We start from the raw sequence: 20,120 nt of genomic DNA on the forward strand, positions 1-20,120 counted from the left end.
TCTTTCCCTTCCACCCTCTTAAAAACAAAACAAAACAAAAAACAAAGGGGAAAATATCCTCTGGTGAGGATTAACAAAAATAAAACAAACAAAAAGAATGAATTGCCTGGTTTCTTCAACAACTAAAACAGTAAGGGGGGAAAATTTATGGAGGAGGAACCTACAGATTCAGAGACTTAAAAGAGCTAGCGTCCTACTGTAGTGTGAACTTTACTTTGGATCCTGATTCAGATAAATTATTTATACAAACACAGACATGAATAGTTGTTTCTCTCTCTTTCTCCCCGCTCCCTTCCACTCTCTCTAAAAAGCAATGGAAAAAATATCCTTAGGTGAGGATTAACAATAGCAACAAAAAAGGGTTCTTGTCTTTCAAAGATATATGCTAAGGTATTTATGGATGAAATAATATATGTGAGATTTGTTTCAAAATTATAGAGGAGAATAAATGTGGAAGGGACAAGACAAAACTAGATTGACTATCAGGTGGTATAATTTGAAGCTGTATGATGGAACATATGGATATTCATATACTACATTCCTTTTATTAAATATGTTTTTATTAATTTTAGAGAGAGGAAGGAAGAGGGGGAGAGAGAGAGAAACATCTTAGGCTGCCTCCTGCACGTCCCCTACCCAGGATCAAGCCCAAAACCTGGGCATGTGCCCCAACCAGGAATCGAACTGGTGACCTTTCGGTGCACAGGACTACACTCAATAAACTGAGCCACACCGGCCAGGGCTTCCTATATTACACTAGAGGCCCGGTGCATGAAATCCGTGCACGGGTGCGGTCCCTAGGCCTGGCCGGCAATAGAAGCGCGAGCATCTGGTGTGAAGGGCAGGTCCCAGCTGACCTCTGGGCCCTGGGCAGCAACTGGGCCCCCGCGCAGCCCCCTCCGACTGAGTCACGGCGCCCAAGTCCCCACGCGGAGATGCAGTGAGCACTGCCGGATACTGTGGGCCAGGGTGCAGCATGGGCCTCTGGGTGGCCCAACTGTGCTACACGGAAGCCGGGCGGGCAGTGCGCTCTCTCCCAGCCGGCCTTGCAGACCCACTCCTGCGTGAACCCACGGAAAGCCCGACTGGCCCCTGCGGGTCCAGCCCCTGCGGTCCTGGTAGCTGTGGCCCGGGCTCACCCGGAAGAGGCCGCACGGGTGCAGGGCAGGCTCCTCGCAGGCACCCGACAAGCCCTGGCATCCCGGGGGAGGGTAGCAGGGGGAGTGAGAGCAAGCTTGGCAGACACCCCACATTCTCACCACACCTGTTACCAAAAAAAGAGGATAAAAAGGACGTATAACCTCCACGGCACTGACACAGAATCGACAAATAGATCAATGGAAAAGATGGCAAACTCAGAATAAATTAAATAAATGAAATACCAGTCTCTCTGTATCTACTTCTGCCACCAACCATCAATTCTCTACAGAGCTATCAGAATAACCTTTTGGAAACTTTTTAAAACTTAAATCAGATCATAGCACTGCTACCCTTCTCAACACCCCACGGCTTCCCATCACACTTAGAATAAAACCTAAACTCTTTACTAGGGTCTACAGGCCCTTCATGATATGGGCTAGCCATTTAGGAAAAAATTAAGCTAATTCCTCCTTCATATCCCAGGTAAAAATAAGTCACAGGTGAAGTATTTAATTCCATGTCACAAGATACCATAAACAAACTATAATAAAGCAGGGATAAAATATTTGGAACTGTTAACAAAAAATTAATCAGAAGCACAGGTTTAAAAAGAGTTCCTCCCCCCGCCACAAAAAACATGAACAAAGTACATAATAAAATGCTATTCAGAGAAGAACTACAAATAGTCAATAAATACATGAAAAGATGCTTGATCTCATTAATAAAAATTTAAATTTTAAAAATGATTAGCAATATTTTAAAAAAATTAGAAATACCTAATATATTGACAGGGTTAAAGGGAAACCGGCATTCATTTTTTAAATAAAAGTTTTAAAGATATCATACCAGCCCTAGCCTGTTTGGCTCAGTGGATAGAGTGTTAGCCTGTGGACTGAAGGGTCCCAAGTTCGATTCCGATCAAGGGCACATGCCTGGGTTGCAGGGCGCATACAGGAGGCAGCCGATCAATGATTCTCTCTCATCATTGATGTTTCTATCTCTCACTCCCTCTCCCTTCTCTCTGAAACCAACAAAAACATTTTAAAAATAAAATAAAGATATACCATAAAATTCACCTTTTAAAAGTATAATCCAATGATTTTTAGTATAGTCAGAGTTGTACAAACATCAACAGTACCTAACTTCACCCCCAAAAGAAATCCTGTGGCTCCATCTCCCGCCCTTGGGTACCACTAATCTAACTTTTGTATCTATGGAGTTGCCTATTCAGAAATAGAAACGCGTACACGTTATGAGTATGTTAATTGGTGTACTCTCTACAACAGATGTTCTTTGGCCCCACAATACTAATTCCCAGTATAATCTACTCAGAAATAATAGCATGAGCATGTAATATACAAGGATAATTGTTAAAGCTCTGCCTGGAATAAACCTAAATGACCATCAAGGTAAGGAGTAAATAAACCACGATGTACGCGTACAGGCTCCCGGCACAGGCAGGAGAGAATACAAGGCATGCCACCATGCTGAGGCGGGTGGAATAAGACAAAGCCCATGGGAATGGAATTCCATCCCTGACTAGAGAGAATGAAGCCTGAGTTTTTGTACTCAACCCCAGCAAAGCTCTCCCTCCTCTCCTACAACCTAGAGGACAGAGAAGTGGATAGAAAGCAGACTCAAGCACTCAAAAGTAGCCTGGAGTGGAAGATAAGGGGTCCCAAGTGGGAAGGTTGGCAAGGAGCTATGCCTACCCTAGACAAGTCAGAAAAAACACAAAGTCTGGACAGAACTGTCCATATTAAGCATAAACAAGATAGAAAGAAATGACATTGCAACAATGCAACACACCACAATGTATAAAAATTAAAGGAGCAGAGGAAGCAGAGACAATTAAAGAATCCAGTCTAGAACATAGGCCAAGAAAGCGAATAATACTTCTCAAGAGTGGTTTGCAAAATAAAGACTAAAAAGTCAATATAATAAGTCAAAAGATGAGATGAAACAAAAGATTCAGAAAAAAGGTAGAGCTTGAAAAGCTAAGGAAAAAAACTAAGAACAAAAGTAATGCAATTCTATATATAATATTTAAATTATAAACAAGGAACAGAAGAAAGCTAAAAACTGAACTACTAATATGTTGGAAAATCTTGAGGTTATCGAATGCAGACAGCAGAAAAAAAAAAAAGACAAAGTTATCCACAACATCAATAAAAACTGGAACTCAAGTGAAATAAAAATTAAGGGATAACACACAGAAAAATTTCATCGAAAAGAAATGAATCTGCAGACTGAAAGGGGAAAAAATAAGAACAATTGACACTGAGAGACAGATTGTTAATTTATTGAACTGGAAACATAAAGAATTCTTTCAGTTAACACTGAATACAGAACCCATTCAGGTTTCATCGATTGTCTCAATGATATCCTTAAAAGCAAAAGGATCCAGTCTGAGCTCACTTGTTATATTTCATTACCATCTCTCTTTAGACACCTTCAACCTGGAACAGTTTCTCAGGCTTTCTTTTATTTTCATGCTTAAGATTGTGAAGAGGAGAGGCCAGTTATTTCTGCAGAATGTCCCTCAATGTACCTAAGGCTTCTTCAGGATTAGCTACAGATTATGCATCCTTGGCAAGAATATGATAGCAGTGAAGCTGTGTTTTTCTCATTGCATCCTATCAGGTAATACACGATTCCTACAGGATTGTCCTGTTACTGGTAATGTTAACATTAATCATTGGAATAAGATGCTGTCTTGCCAGGTTTCCCCACTGTAAAGGTGCCACTTTTCCTTTTACAATTCATAATTACGTGTGGGGAGGTACTTTAACCCTATATAACTTGCTCCTCATCAAACTTTCACCCATTGTTTCAGCCCTGACCGGGTAGTTCATTTGGTTAGAGCATCGTCCCACTACCCAAAGGTTTTGAGTTTGATCCCCAGTCAAGGCACATATAAGAATCAACCAATGAATGTAAAAGTGGGCAGCAAATCAATGTTTGTCTCTCTGTAAAATCAATTATAAGAAATACACTTTTGCCTGGCCGAGAGTGGCTCAGTGGTTAGTGTGGACCTATGAACCAGGAGGTCACATGCCCGGGTTGTGGGCTCGATCCCCAGTGTGGAGCATGCAGGAGTCAGCCGACCAATGATTCTCTCTCATCACTGATGTTTCTATCTATCCTTCTCTCTTCCTCTCCGAAATTAATAAAAAACAAGACAAACAAAGCACACTTTCACTCATTGTTTCAGCACCTGTGGTAGGCTGAACGATGCACCACCCAAAAGACAGCCAGCCATCTCCTGATCCCTGGAACTTGTGACTGTCAACTTACATGGCAAAGAAAAGACCTTGCAGGTGTGATTAAGTTAAGGACTGACCTGGTGAGATTATCCTGGATCATCGATGAACCCTAAAGCGATCACATGTATCCTTATAAGAGGGAGGCAGAAGCACATGTAACACAGACAGAAGAGAAGGCCATGTAACCTGGGAAGCTGAGAATGGAGTGATGCAGCCCTAAGCCAATGCTAGCAACCACCAGGAGTGGAAGGGGCGAAGAAGGGGTTCTCCCACAGGACTTCCAGAGAGCGTGTGGCCCTGCCGACACTGTGATTTCAGCTCAGTAAAACGGACTCAACTTCTGACTTCCAGGAAGAATAAATTTCTGTTGTTTTAAACCTCCAACCTTGTGGTAATTTGCCACAGCAGCCACAGGAAGCTTATACAGCACCTATTGCTGTTCCCTGAATTATTACCATGATGGTTGCCAAACTATGATACTCTAATTCCATTATCCCTTCTACATTTGTTAAATGGCCTTGTAAGAAAAAGCTTTCTATTCCAGCCATATATTCATTTATTCAATATGGATTTAGAAATTCCTTCCTATTTGATTCAATAAGTTGTAATCTATTACTATACTTATTTTGATTTTTTTTAAATTGTCCTAGATTTGGCAAGTGTTAAGACCCTGCAAGCTAGTTTCTCTGTCCTTTTGATGGCCCCATCTTACTTTCTGGCACAATAAGATATTTCAGGCTCATCTTGTAATTTCCAAGCCTGTAATAAGACATCCTCCTAGAAGCCCTGATTCCTTTTGTATAAAATGACATTCAGAAACCAAGATCTGAGTGCTAAGTGGGCCCTTAGCTAGGAGGGTATTGCTGCTCCAAAACCTCTCAATAGATCTAGAAATACACACACACTATATATACACATATATACGATATACACATGCAAACTAAACGTTTATAACTTTCTATATCTATCAATATACAGTGGAACCTCAGGATTCAACTCAGTTCTCAAGCTTAATTCATTCCAGAAGGCTGTTCGAGAAACAATTTGTTCAAAAACAGAATTATTTTTCCCCATTAGAAATAATGTAAATTGAATTAATTCATTCCAAACCCCAAATGATTCCCTGTTTTAACCTTTCTTATATGCCGTACATGTGTAATGTACTGTTTCATCTATAAACAAACACTTTTCTTAAATTTATCCAACCTCCCCAACTGGCCTTAAACTAATCTCTGTCAGCACTGGTTACAGGGGTGTCTCTCAGGGAGTCAGCGCGCATGCGGCATGCGGCATCTCTGGCATCTTTGCTTTTTCACTTTTCTGTCACCAGCTAACTGCTTACGTTCAGCACTGGTTACAGGGGTGTCTCAGGGAGTCAGCACGGCACCTTTGCTTTTTCACTTTTCTGTCACCAGCTAACTGCTTTTCCTTTATCCAACAAGTTTCCTGCCTCTTGTGATCATTGCTTCTTTCACACCTTAGCAACATTAGCATTCTTGATGGCCCTTGTTTTAAAATTCAAAACAAACATAGAAAAATATTCATAGAACAATTTACTGAGAAGTTAGGAAGGCAAGGTAGAGCTGGAAACTGACTTTACTGGCCCATTCTCTCCTTTGTGGCCTTGAAGACGGTTTTTGTCACGATAGCTAGTGTGTCGGCATGAAAGGGTTAAGTTAAAAGAGACATCCCCCAACCCCCTCCATAAATAAAGGTCAGAGGTCAGAATTGTTCGAGATGGGAGAACAGAGGTCTGACAGTATACTGAAAACCTCGGGCTTACCAATACCTCCAATTTCAATCCAACATCACAGCTCTCTCTCCCTTGACTGGCTTCCATTGTCCATAATGTATTTATTTATTAGATCAATTTCCCCCATACATAACCAATCTCCTGCCACCACCCCCACTACTGCACGCATGGACACTACCTTCCTCACCATGTCGGTGTTCTCATCTGTGGCTCTAGGCCACCTCCACCCAATTAAAAACAAGCACCCTCCTGTCCCCACTTGGATTCTATCATCTCAAGCTGGGCTGTCACCACTCCCTGCAGTCACCTTCCTTATCCTGCTCGGACTCCCTCCTCACCCCACTCAGTCTCAATAACCTGCTGCTGTCCCTCCACTCCCACATCCTCAAATGCCCTCTTCACTGGTTCATTACTCAACGGCCACTCAGACTCTTCCTCACCCTACTCAGGCTCTGACAACCCATACTGGGCTGCAGCCACCCTCTCTCCATGTGTGTTATTACCTGCTCATGCTCCAACATCCTGTGCCAGCCCATAAGACCCCCTCCTCCCTCTGTGCTGACACCTGGTTCCAGGCCACCACCACCACCCCCTCCCCCTGTACACATCTACCTTGCTTGGCCTCACCTAATGGCTTTTGGACAGAATTATTCAGAAAGAAAGCAAGAACAACACAGTCATGCATGGCTTATCCAAGGGCTATGTGCTGAGAAATGCACTGATAGGTCATTTTAGTGTTGTGCCAACATCATAGCATGCACTTACATAAACCTAGATTGTATAGCTTACTACACACCTGTCTTTTACTTCATAAACTTACTTTTATTTTTCAATTCTATTTTGTGGTAACAGCTTAAAACACAAACTCATTGTATAGTTGTACAAAAATATTTTTCTCTTTTCTCCATTATTATTTAATATTTATTATTTACCATCACCACAGCAAAATGTTTCTTAGAATACAATATATAAATATGATCAAATTATGAATATTTCTCCAGGCTTGGAATTTTTAAAAAATATATTCATTTTACTTTATTATAAAAAATTAGCAAGAAACAAGGGCAAAATTAGTCTATAATCCCATCATTTAATCAAGTCAATGTTTCCATTTAACCCAGTCACCTTTGGTCCCTGGTTCAGGACTCAACAGTCACTTTTGGTCCCTGTGCATATGGTGAGGTACACCATGGATTGATAAAAATTATATCATGTGTGAGTAATTCACACCGGGAAATGATTATCCCTTAATTAAACAAGCACCTCACTTTTAAAGAGAGCTAAAGAGACATCATCATGGGAACAGAAATGCAATCAATAACAAATTTGGCAGATATATGCAGATTGGGACCTTATAATGAGCGTTTTCATGTTGGCACATTATAATTTTAAGCACTGGCAGCTACAGTCTCCACTTACCCTTTATATATTAGTGAAGGCATGTGGAAAATAGTTGAAACTCTCTCTGAATCTAGTATGTGTATATTTTATGGTACTTACTGTATTATTTTTATTTATTGACTGAATTTATTGGAGTGACATTGGTTAATAAAAGTATACAGGTTTCAGGTGTACAATTCTAACACATCATCTGTACACTGTACTATGTGTTCACCACTCCAGGTCAAGTTTCCTTCTACCACCATTTATCCCCCCTATAACCTCTTCTACCTCCCCACACTCAATATTCTTTCTTTAAAGCCTTACTCTATAAGCTATTTTCTATTTTTAAAATTTTGTTTTTAACTTTAAACTTTTGGTTAAAAATTCAGACACAAACACATATTAGCCTACGCTTACAAAGGGTCAGGATCATCAATCTCGCCATCTCCCCCTCCATATCTTGTCCCACTGGGAGGTCTTCGGGACCATGACCTGGGGAGCTGTCACCTCCCATGAGAACAATGCCTTATTCTGGAACCCCTCCTGAAGGACCTGCCTGAGGCTCTTCTTGAGGAGGCGTCACTCTTCAGACTATGTCCATGTGGTTTGTTTTTTTCATCACAGAATTGCTGTAAGCATTCCTCTCTATTAACAAAAACCTTTCAGAGTTTGAGTCCATGTTTTCAAATTTTTTAAGGAGCTTGTTGAAATCTACAAAAGCTTCTGCTAAACGCTTCACTAAGTTTTTTTCTATGTTAAGAATAGTTTGTTGCCCTAACCAGTTTGGCTCAGTGGATAGAGCGCGTCACTCTTCAGACTATGTCCATGTGGTTTCTTTTTTTCACCATAGAATTGCTGTAAGCAGATAATGTACCATGAACATTCCTCTCTATTAACAAAAACCTTTCGGTGTTTGAGTCCATGTTTTCAAATTTTTTAAGGAGCTTATTGAAATCTACAAAAGCTTCTGCTAAACCCTTAACTAAGTTTTTTTCTATGTTAAGAATAGTTTGTTGATTTTAAAAGAGAATCATTGATTGGCTGCCTCCTGCATGTTCCTACCAGGAATGGAGCCCACAACCCGGGCATGTGCCCTGACGGGTAAATGAACCAACAACCTCACGGTGCATGGGATGGTGCACAGGTCGACCGACGCCCAACCAACTGAGCCACAGCAGCCAGGGCTTCACTACATTTTCTTGGGGGTTCTTCTTTTTCTCCTGCAGTTTCCTTTCCCTTGCCTCTTCTTCAGCTATGCATTTCTGTTCTAACAACTCATTAGTCAATTCCTCAGGAACCATCTCTAGAAGCTCCTCCACTTCATGCTCATCACACAGGTTCAAGCTGTTTGCCATCTCAACCACAGCATCGTTGATTTTTGCAGCCTTCTCATCCTTGGCAAATTCTTTGAAGTCATAAATGAATCTCTTGAGTGTCTTCTTCCAGATGCCATTTATACACTGCTTGGTGACATCACCTCAAGCCCAAGCAAGGTTCCTGATGCAGTCATAAGATGTTGCAATCCTTCCTTCCAAAACTGCAGCAGTGTCTTCCTCAGTTGTAGCAATAGCCTGGGCAAAGGTCCTCCTCAGGCAGTAGGCCTTAAAAGCTGCTATAACTCATTCCTTGGGCCTGAGTTGGAATTTGGAGGGAGCAACACCACTTTGATGTTGTATCGATGCCACCAATAAAGCTCTCCCTCCTGGGAGCATGCCCGTGCCTTTCCCTTCCCCTTTTCCCTCCCCATTCCAGCCCCAGGCACCTTACCATTAGCTTCCTCGCTCCCAAGATCCAAGGGCCCTTCCTTTACCTCCTTAACTCATTTCCTAAGTCCATTTCTTCCAGGAATTAGTTTTCCTAAATCTGTAATTTATCCAATAAATGTTCTCTTAGAGTAAAAAAAAAAAAAAAAGACTACCAATGAAAGGATATTCAGGAGCATCCTATATAATAAAATTCTAATATGCAAATTGACCGAACAGCAGCACCAACAGTCACTATGACGTGCACTGACTACCAGGGGGCAAACGCTCAACGCAGGAGCTGCCCCCAGTAGCTTCTTATTGGCAGTGTGCACTTACTGATATGCTTGAAGGCTCTGCGGTTCTCACTGTGCCCCAAAGGGTTTCAATGTGTGGCCTGCAATGCTGCTCATAAGCAAAACTATTATTCTGTCCTTAAAAGATTTCAAACCTAGCTGGTATTGACTTGGCCCCCTTATGGATGAAAGTTCTTTCAGGCATTTGTTTCCAGAATAAGGAGGTCTCAATGACCCCTGCGAACACCCCCATCTGGGAGGAAGCTGCCCCCGAGTTCCTGCCCCGATGCCAGACAATCCAGTTCCTCCCCATATGTCTCTGGGTTCCCCAAAGCTGCCACCCCAGTGCTGGAGCCCGAAGGATCGAGTCTGAGTAAGTCCTCCTAAAGGGTCTCCTGTAGCCTCTGTCACTTAGCCACAATCCCCACTGGTTTTCACAGCCCGAAGTTACAGGACTTCTCTTCGCTCTGGAATCCTGGGCTGGGTGTCGGGTGTGGGACTGGGACTGGGACTGGAACCCCTTGCTTTCTCATGGGGGAGCTCCACAGCCTAGATATTCCACCCAAAAAAACACCACACGTGGGTGTCAGACCAGCCTATTCTGTGCCTCCACCCCTCCTACCAATCTCAATGTACTTCCTTTACTTCTCTAGTTGTAGGACTTCCATTCAGCCAAATTTCATGTGGTTCTGATGATGGTTGTTCTGAATTTTAGTTGTAATTTTGATGTGGTTGTGAGAGGCAGCGAGTTTACTTACGCTGCCATATTGGCTCTCTAGGCCTAACCTTGTTCTTTAACATTGCAAACAAACGTTTTGCTTTGGCTGATCGTCATGGTGCTGATGGGAATACACTTCTGTGTCTGGTCATCAATCTAAGTCATTAGAAATTTCTCCATGTCTGTTATAGGCCCTTCTCTAATTTTTGTTAATCCTGTTGCCTTTAACAAAGCAGATCCTTTAGCTTCCATCACTTTATTCTTCTTCAAGATCATAGCTATGGTGGAATGACACATGCCCAACTGGTGAGCAATAACCATCCTGATTTTCCACCTTCGTAGTCCTTAATGAATTTTCATTGTTTCCAGGTCAATCACTCGATGTGGTCTCTGCTGACAACATTAGCATGGATTTTCTATGTTTAGGGGCCAAAATTAAAATAGCACAAGGTAGACCTGGCCAGTGTTTCTCAGTGGTTAGAATGTCAGCCTACACAAGAAGGTCCTGGGTTTGATTCCCAGTCAAGGGTTATAGGTTATGGGTTCGCTCACACCCCCACCCCCATTGGGCTCATTTCGGAGGCAACCAGTCGATGTGTCTCTTTCACATCGATGTTTCTCCCTCTTCCACTCACTGAAAAGCAATTGGGGAAAAAAAAAAAAACACAAGTCAAGCACAGGAAAAAATAATGCAATCAAGAGCCAAAGCAATCCTGAGAAGTTTGTTTTACAGCAAACTTCTTTTATAAGTACACTCCAAAATGATTAAAAAGTATCTATATATATATAAAAGCCTAAGCGGCCTTTATGACCGAATGACCAAAACGACCAGTCGACTAGTCGCTATGACAAGCGCTGACCACCAGGGGCAGGCGCTCAACGCAGGAGCTGCCCCCTGGTGGTCAGTGAGCTCCCACAGCCAACTTCCCGCGGCCAGCCAACCCCCGCAGTCCCTCCCCCCAGCCAGCCGGCCCACATCAGCCCCTGGTGCTAAACCATTCATAGACGACCTGCTTTTGGGTCGGGGTTTCGTATGTAGCAGAGCAGCTCCCTCACTGCAATCTATTGAAAGTCAGCCCTTGACACAAGGGTTTTGTCTCACTTCCATCCTCTCCCTTCCCCGGGGGCCACCCACCCACCACAGTGGTGGCGCGGTGGCGAGGGAAGGAGGAAGGGGGGAGGCAGGGAGCCACGCGGTGGCGGGGTGCAGACGGCAGTGTCCGTTCCTTCCGCACCCAGCCCAGCAACTGTCACCCCCTCTCCTGACCCCGCTGGGGCCTTTGGGCCCTGGGCTGGGACAGGGAACTGGGGGTGGGTGGCGGCAGATGCGGACCCTTTCCCGGGGGGCCAAGGGCCGGCTCCCTCCTTGGGGCCGGCGGCCAACCTCCCGCAGTCCCTACCCCAAGCCGGCAGGCCCCAATCAGTCCTGATCGCTGGCCAGGCCTAAGGACCCCACCCGTGCACGAATTCGTTCACCGGGCCTCTAGTAGTATAATAAATACATTAACAAGTAACAGTCACTTATAATCAAGTATTATATACTGTACATAATTGTATGTGCTTTGCTTTTATACAACGAGCTGAGCAGGTTTTTTTTACACCAGCATCACCACAAACACATGAGTAATGTATTGCACTATGTTACCATGGCTACAATGTCACTAGGAGATAGAAATTTTTCAGCTCCATTGTAATCTTATGGGACCACTTGTATATGTGATCCGTTATTGACTGAAACGTTATGCGGTGCATGGCTGTATTTGTATTATCATTCTAATCTCAAATATATTTCTACCTATCCACCAATCACTGATAAATATGCACTGGGAGATATTTGGAATGATGCTCACTAAATGATGTTTATTTCTAGGCTGTACAAATTTTAGATAATTTCTTCCTTCTTTGTACCTTTTTCTGTATTTCTTAGATTATACTTTGTGTCATTTTTTATTAAAGTAGACATTTTTCTTAAAAAATTGAATACACATATAAAGATAGAGTCTCAGATATATTTAAGGAAACATTGGTAAACATTTTTCAATAGTAAAATACTATATACAATTTAGATGTAAGTTTAGTTATGGTAAATCCATACAGTTGCATACTAAGTAACATAACATAGAGGATACCTAGGGACATGTAAAAATAATGATCACTATCAAGTTAAAAAAGGGTATTATACAACCATAGTGGTTATGAAGTATTTTAAAAAGAAAATATAGATTCATTAAGTATTTATATTCATAGAAAAAAACTGGAAGGATAGACAACAAAATGTCAATCAATCAAAATGTCAATTCTAGGCAATGGGATTACAGTTATTTTTCTTTATGTTTATGTGAGTCTTGTAATATATATATATATATATATATACACACACACACACACACGCACACACTAGAGGCCCGGTGCACAAAATTCGTGCACAGGTAGGGTCCCTAGGCCTGGAGAGTGATCAGGGCTGATCAGGGCTTTCGGGCTGCTGGCCAGGGCCTTCCTTCTCTGACTGCCGGCTGCCAGCCAGGGCCTTGGGGCCTTCCTTCCTGGCTGCCGGCCAGGGCCTTCCTTCGTTCCATGTTGCCCCTGGTGGTCAGCCCATGTCATAGTGAGCGACCAAACTCCCAGTCAAACTCCCAAGGGGACACTTTGTATATTAGCCTTTTATCTATATAAATAGATAGATAGATAGATAGATAGATAGATAGATAGATAGATGATAGATAGATAGATAGATAGATAGATAGATTACTTGTATTGCAAAAGTTGTTTTGCAAAACATAATGACAAGAACACAAAATTCTATCAGGGTGAAGATCGACTACATGATATATAGATTTTTTTTTAATGTAGGAGTAACCACAAAGAAAACACAAATAGAATGAATAACTTCAAAACCAGTAGAAGAAAAAAAGAGAATTAAAAAACTCAATCAATCCAAGGCAGCAAGAGAAAATGGTAAAGCAAAAACAGTAAAGACACAAAATTTAGGGGGAAAGATCAATAATAAATTAAGCAGAATAAACTCACTAATTAAATAAACTCACTATATGCTATCTATAAAGACATCCAAAACTAATAATATCAAGGTTGAAAGAATAAAGATATATAAAACAAATATAAGTAAAAAAAGTTATTTGGAAATGACAGCTAATAATGTAACATACATTAACATACCCTTATTAAGGTGGGAATGCTTGCCATATTTGCTCCTCATGTGTTCTGGTTGTTTTGTAATTAAAAACTAAAAACTTGAGAAAATAAATGTAAAGCCACTCCCCAACAAAAATGCCTTATTTTATCAATGGCTACTCATGAGTGAATAACAGTTCTGTTCATCACTGTGTCTCTAGAACGTAGCATCTGTAGTTACTCAACATTCTCTATATTGGCTGGATTGCTTTAATCCCCTGCTCTGAATTCCCAACGTTTCCATATTTCTCTCCCTTTGGTGCCAGGATTTAGTCACCTGAGTAGAGAAATCAATAGCTGTACATTCTTAGCTGAAAGCTCATCATTGCCTTTTGGATTCCAAATTGAATTCTGGCATCCAATGAACTGTTCAAAAATTAGCCCCATTCTATAACACAATAAAAGAGAAAAAACACACCACATACCTGCCATCTTTCAGCGTGTTAACAATAAATCGGTTAATCTGGCAAATACAGTTGCTAGACAATCGTTCCTCTTCAACAAGAGTGTTCAACTGTGTTGCCAACATAAAAGCTGAAAAGCAGAGATTACTTTAGTCTCCAAAACATTTTAGCCATGACAATCTGAAAGCTGATCACACCTGTACTAGCAAAGAATCATGCCTTAAATATGTTCCTGAAATTAAAACTAGTCAGACTGACTCTGCATGGTGAAAAACAGTATAATTTGCTGTGCATTAAACAGTTGCTGCTACTCTGAAATGTATGCATTTCTTAAAGCAACCCAAGTCATTTTTTTCCATCATTCAGGTCTCATGACAAAGACTAAAAAATCTTTTCTAGGTCCTTCACATTGTGACTAGAGATAGCAAGCATATATTCTGCAAATTCTCTCCTTTCTCCCAGGTAAAGCTTCCAACACAGAAATAAAAACCCATAAAGGCAAGTATAGGACAGCTAACCCATCATATTCACTAAATGTCAATATCATCCTGAGGGAAATTAATCAAAGAAAGCATAGAGCACCAGTTAGAGAGAATTAATTAAGCCAAGTGGCAGCTTTCCACTAGATCCAGTCTATTGTTAGAACGCTCTCTGCCAGGTGCAATTCTGTCTGAATGAATTACATAGCCAAGCAAATGCAGACTTCTAGAATGCCCCAAATTACTGCAATCGTAATGTTGGGTATGCTTTCATTACTTAAATACAAATTCCGAGATTTATACATCATACTTACAGGATAGAGTGTTCACCCCATCACTCATAAGCAGTCGATAACGGGGCGGACTGTTCCCTGTAGTGATGGGACGGATGTTCTAGAAGAGAAAACTCGGTTCATTAGCCAGGTTGTCTGCCCAGTCCCCAGGGATAAGTAAACCTAAGTGGCAGGAGAGTAGGCTTGCCATTAGATCAACACAAACTGAACTGCTTGCTCATTCTCTCAACATTTAAATTCAAGTAAAGGAAAATCAGCTTTGATGATTGTCCCACCAACCTCTTTCCACTAATATTATGAAACAAACATAGATGAGAATAAAATGTTGCCAATACTCTTGTGTTCTCTTCCTTAACTCCAATTTGTTGAAAACCAACTCTAAAAAAAAATATAACAAAGTACCTAATATATGCAAGGTACTGTGTAGGAAACATGCTAAAAATACAAAATGGAAAAAAAAAATTCGTACCCTGAAGGGGCTTATAATGAGGGTAGAGATGGAGGCCGAGAGACATAAGAGAAGTGTGCACATAATGACATGGGGCAGAACTGAGACATTTATTCCAACTGGAAGGAAATCAGAGGAAGCTTTAAGTGAAATATGTAAACAGAGCCTTACGATCAAATAAGCCTTGAGACAACTGGCTAACAGACAAAATCTGCAGGTATAATCCATGATTCTGCTTCTATTGATTTTCTAAATTCCCACGAAAATTTGAGAACCCCTTAAATGATAGGGTTAACAAAGAATGTTTTTGTTTGGTTGGGGTTTTTTTTGTTTTGTTAATTCTCACCTGAGGATATTATTTGCATTGATTTTTAGAGAGAGTGGAAGGGAGAGGGAGAGACAGAGAGAGAAACATTGATGTGAGAGAGACACATGGATTGGTTGCCTCCTGCAAGTGCTCTGACCCGGGCTGGGGATCCAGCCTTCAATTGAGATTGTGCCCTTGACCTGAATCCAACCTGCGGCCCTTCTACTGAGCCAAACCGGCCAGGGCTAATGAAGAATTTTAAGCAGACAAGTTCATTTTACAGAGAGGCAATATGTAAGGCAGATTTGAGCAAGACAAACCTAAGGGCAGAAAGATAAGGAGGCAGTTATAATGATGTGCAGCACTACAGCATCCATTAATTGTGGAAAGAACAGAGGGGCAAAATCTCAGATTTGAATCTCCAAAGGTCTCCCTCTGGCTAAACTAATATGTATATTTTTAAAAGCCTGGTTCCTTTCTCAGGGTTATAACATGAACTGGCCTATTTTTTGTGATGGAGAGAATTTCCTAAAGTGAACAAATCTTTATGTCCTTCATCGAATGTAATTTACGATTACATGTAAATTTAAAAACTGCTTGACATAAAATATATATAGTTACTTACAATGACTTGGAGGATGGGTTTTATGGATGTCTCTCCGTGTTGCATTATGGCCTGAAAGAGTAAAAACAGATTTTTGTGAGATATGAGCTCAAATCATGATTAAAACTGGACATATTTTAATAACAACATAAATTGATGAACAAAAACAGATCCAGAGACAGAGAAACATCTATCAGACCGTCAAACCTCAGAGGGAAGGTAGGGGAGGGTGGGGGTTAGGGGGAGAGAAAAAGATAAAGACTCAAGCTGCTGAACACCCTAAAAAAACAAAACTGTACATATTTTTACAGTTTAGCATTTGTAATAAACTATACATAACATTGTCAAAGAGCCTTTTGGGGGCTTATCATTTGAAAATCTAGGTTAAGTTTTATCACTCTGGACAAATTATAAAATTATAAAAGTGAGATACACGCTTAACAACAAGGATACACTCACTACATCTAAAATACCGGCATCACATAACAACACATTAATTCTCTATAGTGCCCATTACTAGGGAATTAAATAAATATGCTAAAATCTGTTATAAACACTTAAAGAGAAGTTACTTATATAATACTGGTTGCCTCTTTTTAAAAAATATATATTTTTATTGATTTCAGAGAGGAAGGGAAAGGGAAAGATAGAAACATCAATGATGAGAGAGAACCATTGTTTGGCTGCTTCCTACATGCCCCCTACTGGGGATTGAGCCCACAACCTGGGCATTGTTGAAAACAATCGTTGAAAACCAACTCTAAAATACATAATTGAACACATGGGCATGTGCACTTGACCAGAATCGAACCTGGGACCTTTCAGTCCACAGGCTGATGCTCTATCCACTGAGCTAAACTGGCTAGGGCTGGTTGCCTCTTTTTTTAATTAAATTTAATGGGGTGACATTGGTTAACAAAATTATATAGGTTTAAGATGAACAACTCTACACCACATCATCTGTACACTGCATTGTGTGTTCACAAGTCAAGTCTCCTTCCATCACCATTTATCCCCTTTTTACCTTCTTCTATTTCCCTCCACCCCCTTTTCCCTCGGGTAATCACCATGCTGTTGTCTGTGTCTATGAGGGTTTTGTTTGTTTGTTTGTCTAATTCCTTTACCTTTTTCCTTTTTTTAATATATATTTTATTGATTTTTTACAGAGAGGAAGGGAGAGGGAGAGGGATAGAGAGTTAGAAACATCGATGAGAGAGAAACATCGATTCAGCTGCCTCTTGCACGCCCCCTACTGGGGATGTGCCTGCAACCGGGGTACATGCCCTTGACCGGAATCGAACCTGAGACCCTTCAGTCTGCAGGCTGAGCCAAACCGGTTAGGGCTCCTTTACCTTTTTCACTCAGCCCCACAAACCCCTTCCCCTCTGACAGCTGTCAGTCTGTTCTCTATGAATGAGTCTCTTCCTATTTTGTTGGGTGCCTCCTGTAAGAGGAACTAGGTGAGTGGGGAGACATTGTGAGGCAGACTGCACTGAATCCTCCTTTATACCTTTTGAATTTTAAATCTCACGGCTCTATTAGCAATTATAAAAATTATTTCAACAGCTCTGGTCAGTGTGGCTGTTGGTTGGGTGTTACCCGGGTATACACCAAAAGGTTGCCGGTATGATTCCTGGTCACGGCATATTCCCGGGTTGCAGGCTCGATCCCCAGCAGGGAGCATGCAGAAGGCAGCCAATCAATGTTTCACTTTCACATTGTTTCTCTTTCTTTCTCTTTCTCTCTCTCTCTCTCCCTTATTCTCTCTCTAAACATAAATAATAATAATTTCTATAGAAAAAACTATCAAGCAAGCTTTAGTTTGTTTTTAAAAAGCCATCACGTAAAGATAACCATAAGAAAAACTAACGATCGGTTTTCTGACCTCTGCTTCTGCCCATACTGAAATAAATGATACCAGATTAGCTCTTCAAACATAAGCTAAAACACTGGGCAAAAGTATATAAACCGTTCTCAATGCCAACAACAGGGAAAGCAAAACTGATCCTGGGGGTGAGGGGTGGGGGGTAGAGGGGCAATGGGGGGGTAAGGACACATATGTAATACCTTAATCAATAAAGAAAAAATAAATAAAAATAATTTTTTTAAAAAAGATAAAGACTCAAGCTGCTGAACACCCTAAAAAAACAAAACTGTACATATTTTTACAGTTTAGCATTTGTAATAAACTATACATAACATTGTCAAAGAGCCTTTTGGGGGCTTATCATTTGAAAATCTAGGTTAAGTTTTATCACTCTGGACAAATTATAAAATTATAAAAGTGAGATACACGCTTAACAACAAGGATACACTCACTACATCTAAAATACCGGCATCACATAACAACACATTAATTCTCTATAGTGCCCATTACTAGGGAATTAAATAAATATGCTAAAATCTGTTATAAACACTTAAAGAGAAGTTACTTATATAATACTGGTTGCCTCTTTTTAAAAAATATATATTTTTATTGATTTCAGAGAGGAAGGGAAAGGGAAAGATAGAAACATCAATGATGAGAGAGAACCATTGTTTGGCTGCTTCCTACATGCCCCCTACTGGGGATTGAGCCCACAACCTGGGCATTGTTGAAAACAATCGTTGAAAACCAACTCTAAAATACATAATTGAACACATGGGCATGTGCACTTGACCAGAATCGAACCTGGGACCTTTCAGTCCACAGGCTGATGCTCTATCCACTGAGCTAAACTGGCTAGGGCTGGTTGCCTCTTTTTTTAATTAAATTTAATGGGGTGACATTGGTTAACAAAATTATATAGGTTTAAGATGAACAACTCTACACCACATCATCTGTACACTGCATTGTGTGTTCACAAGTCAAGTCTCCTTCCATCACCATTTATCCCCTTTTTACCTTCTTCTATTTCCCTCCACCCCCTTTTCCCCCGGGTAATCACCATGCTGTTGTCTGTGTCTATGAGGGTTTTGTTTGTTTGTTTGTCTAATTCCTTTACCTTTTTCCTTTTTTTAATATATATTTTATTGATTTTTTACAGAGAGGAAGGGAGAGGGAGAGGGATAGAGAGTTAGAAACATCGATGAGAGAGAAACATCGATTCAGCTGCCTCTTGCACGCCCCCTACTGGGGATGTGCCCGCAACCGGGGTACATGCCCTTGACCAGAATCGAACCTGGGACCCTTCAGTCCGAAGGCCGACACTCTATCCACTGAGCCAAACCGCTTAGGGCTGATGAATGAGTCTCTTCCTATTTTGTTGGGTGCCTCCTGTAAGAGGAACTAGGTGAGTGGGGAGACATTGTGAGGCAGACTGCACTGAATCCTCCTTTATACCTTTTGAATTTTAAATCTCACGGCTCTATTAGCAATTATAAAAATTATTTCAACAGCTCTGGTCAGTGTGGCTGTTGGTTGGGTGTTACCCGGGTATACACCAAAAGGTTGCCGGTATGATTCCTGGTCACGGCATATTCCCGGGTTGCAGGCTCGATCCCCAGCAGGGAGCATGCAGAAGGCAGCCAATCAATGTTTCACTTTCACATTGTTTCTCTTTCTTTCTCTTTCTCTCTCTCTCTCTCCCTTATTCTCTCTCTAAACATAAATAATAATAATTTCTATAGAAAAAACTATCAAGCAAGCTTTAGTTTGTTTTTAAAAAGCCATCACGTAAAGATAACCATAAGAAAAACTAACGATCGGTTTTCTGACCTCTGCTTCTGCCCATACTGAAATAAATGATACCAGATTAGCTCTTCAAACATAAGCTAAAACACTGGGCAAAAGTATATAAACCGTTCTCAATGCCAACAACAGGGAAAGCAAAACTGATCCTGAAAAAGGGGAGACAAATGAGGTGAGCCCTATGATCACTCAGGCTTTCTTTCTGCACTTTGGGGACCATCGTGCAGGGAAGGGAACCCGAGAAGAACATGGAAGCCCTACTGAGTATAGATGAGAGTTCAGGGAGGTGAGTTAGCTGGACTTGGTGGATGCGGAATACCGGAGGGAGGAGCTACTAGTACACAGAGAAGCTTCAATAACCTACCCGGCTGAATTGTAATTATGCATATACAAAGTGAGACTCCACAAGGCCAGGCAAAGAATAAGCA

At 41.1% G+C, this 20,120-nt stretch overlaps 1 protein-coding gene across 1 annotated transcript in view; it reads right to left on the reverse strand.

The window, feature by feature from the left end:
• RPA1 (replication protein A1, 70kDa) overlaps nt 1-20,120 on the reverse strand; it is a 54,470-nt gene that overhangs the window by 32,175 nt on the left and 2,175 nt on the right. The window contains exons 2-4 of the mRNA XM_005858304.2: nt 16,044-16,094; nt 14,685-14,763; nt 13,913-14,021 (exon numbers count right to left, since the gene is read on the reverse strand). Of these exons, the coding sequence (XP_005858366.1) occupies nt 13,913-14,021; nt 14,685-14,763; nt 16,044-16,094 (239 nt within the window). The remainder of the gene's footprint in view (nt 1-13,912; nt 14,022-14,684; nt 14,764-16,043; nt 16,095-20,120) is intronic.

The sequence above is a fragment of the Myotis brandtii genome, unplaced genomic scaffold (assembly GCF_000412655.1).
Source record: "Myotis brandtii unplaced genomic scaffold, ASM41265v1 scaffold1167, whole genome shotgun sequence".
Classification (NCBI taxonomy): Eukaryota; Metazoa; Chordata; class Mammalia; order Chiroptera; family Vespertilionidae; genus Myotis; species Myotis brandtii.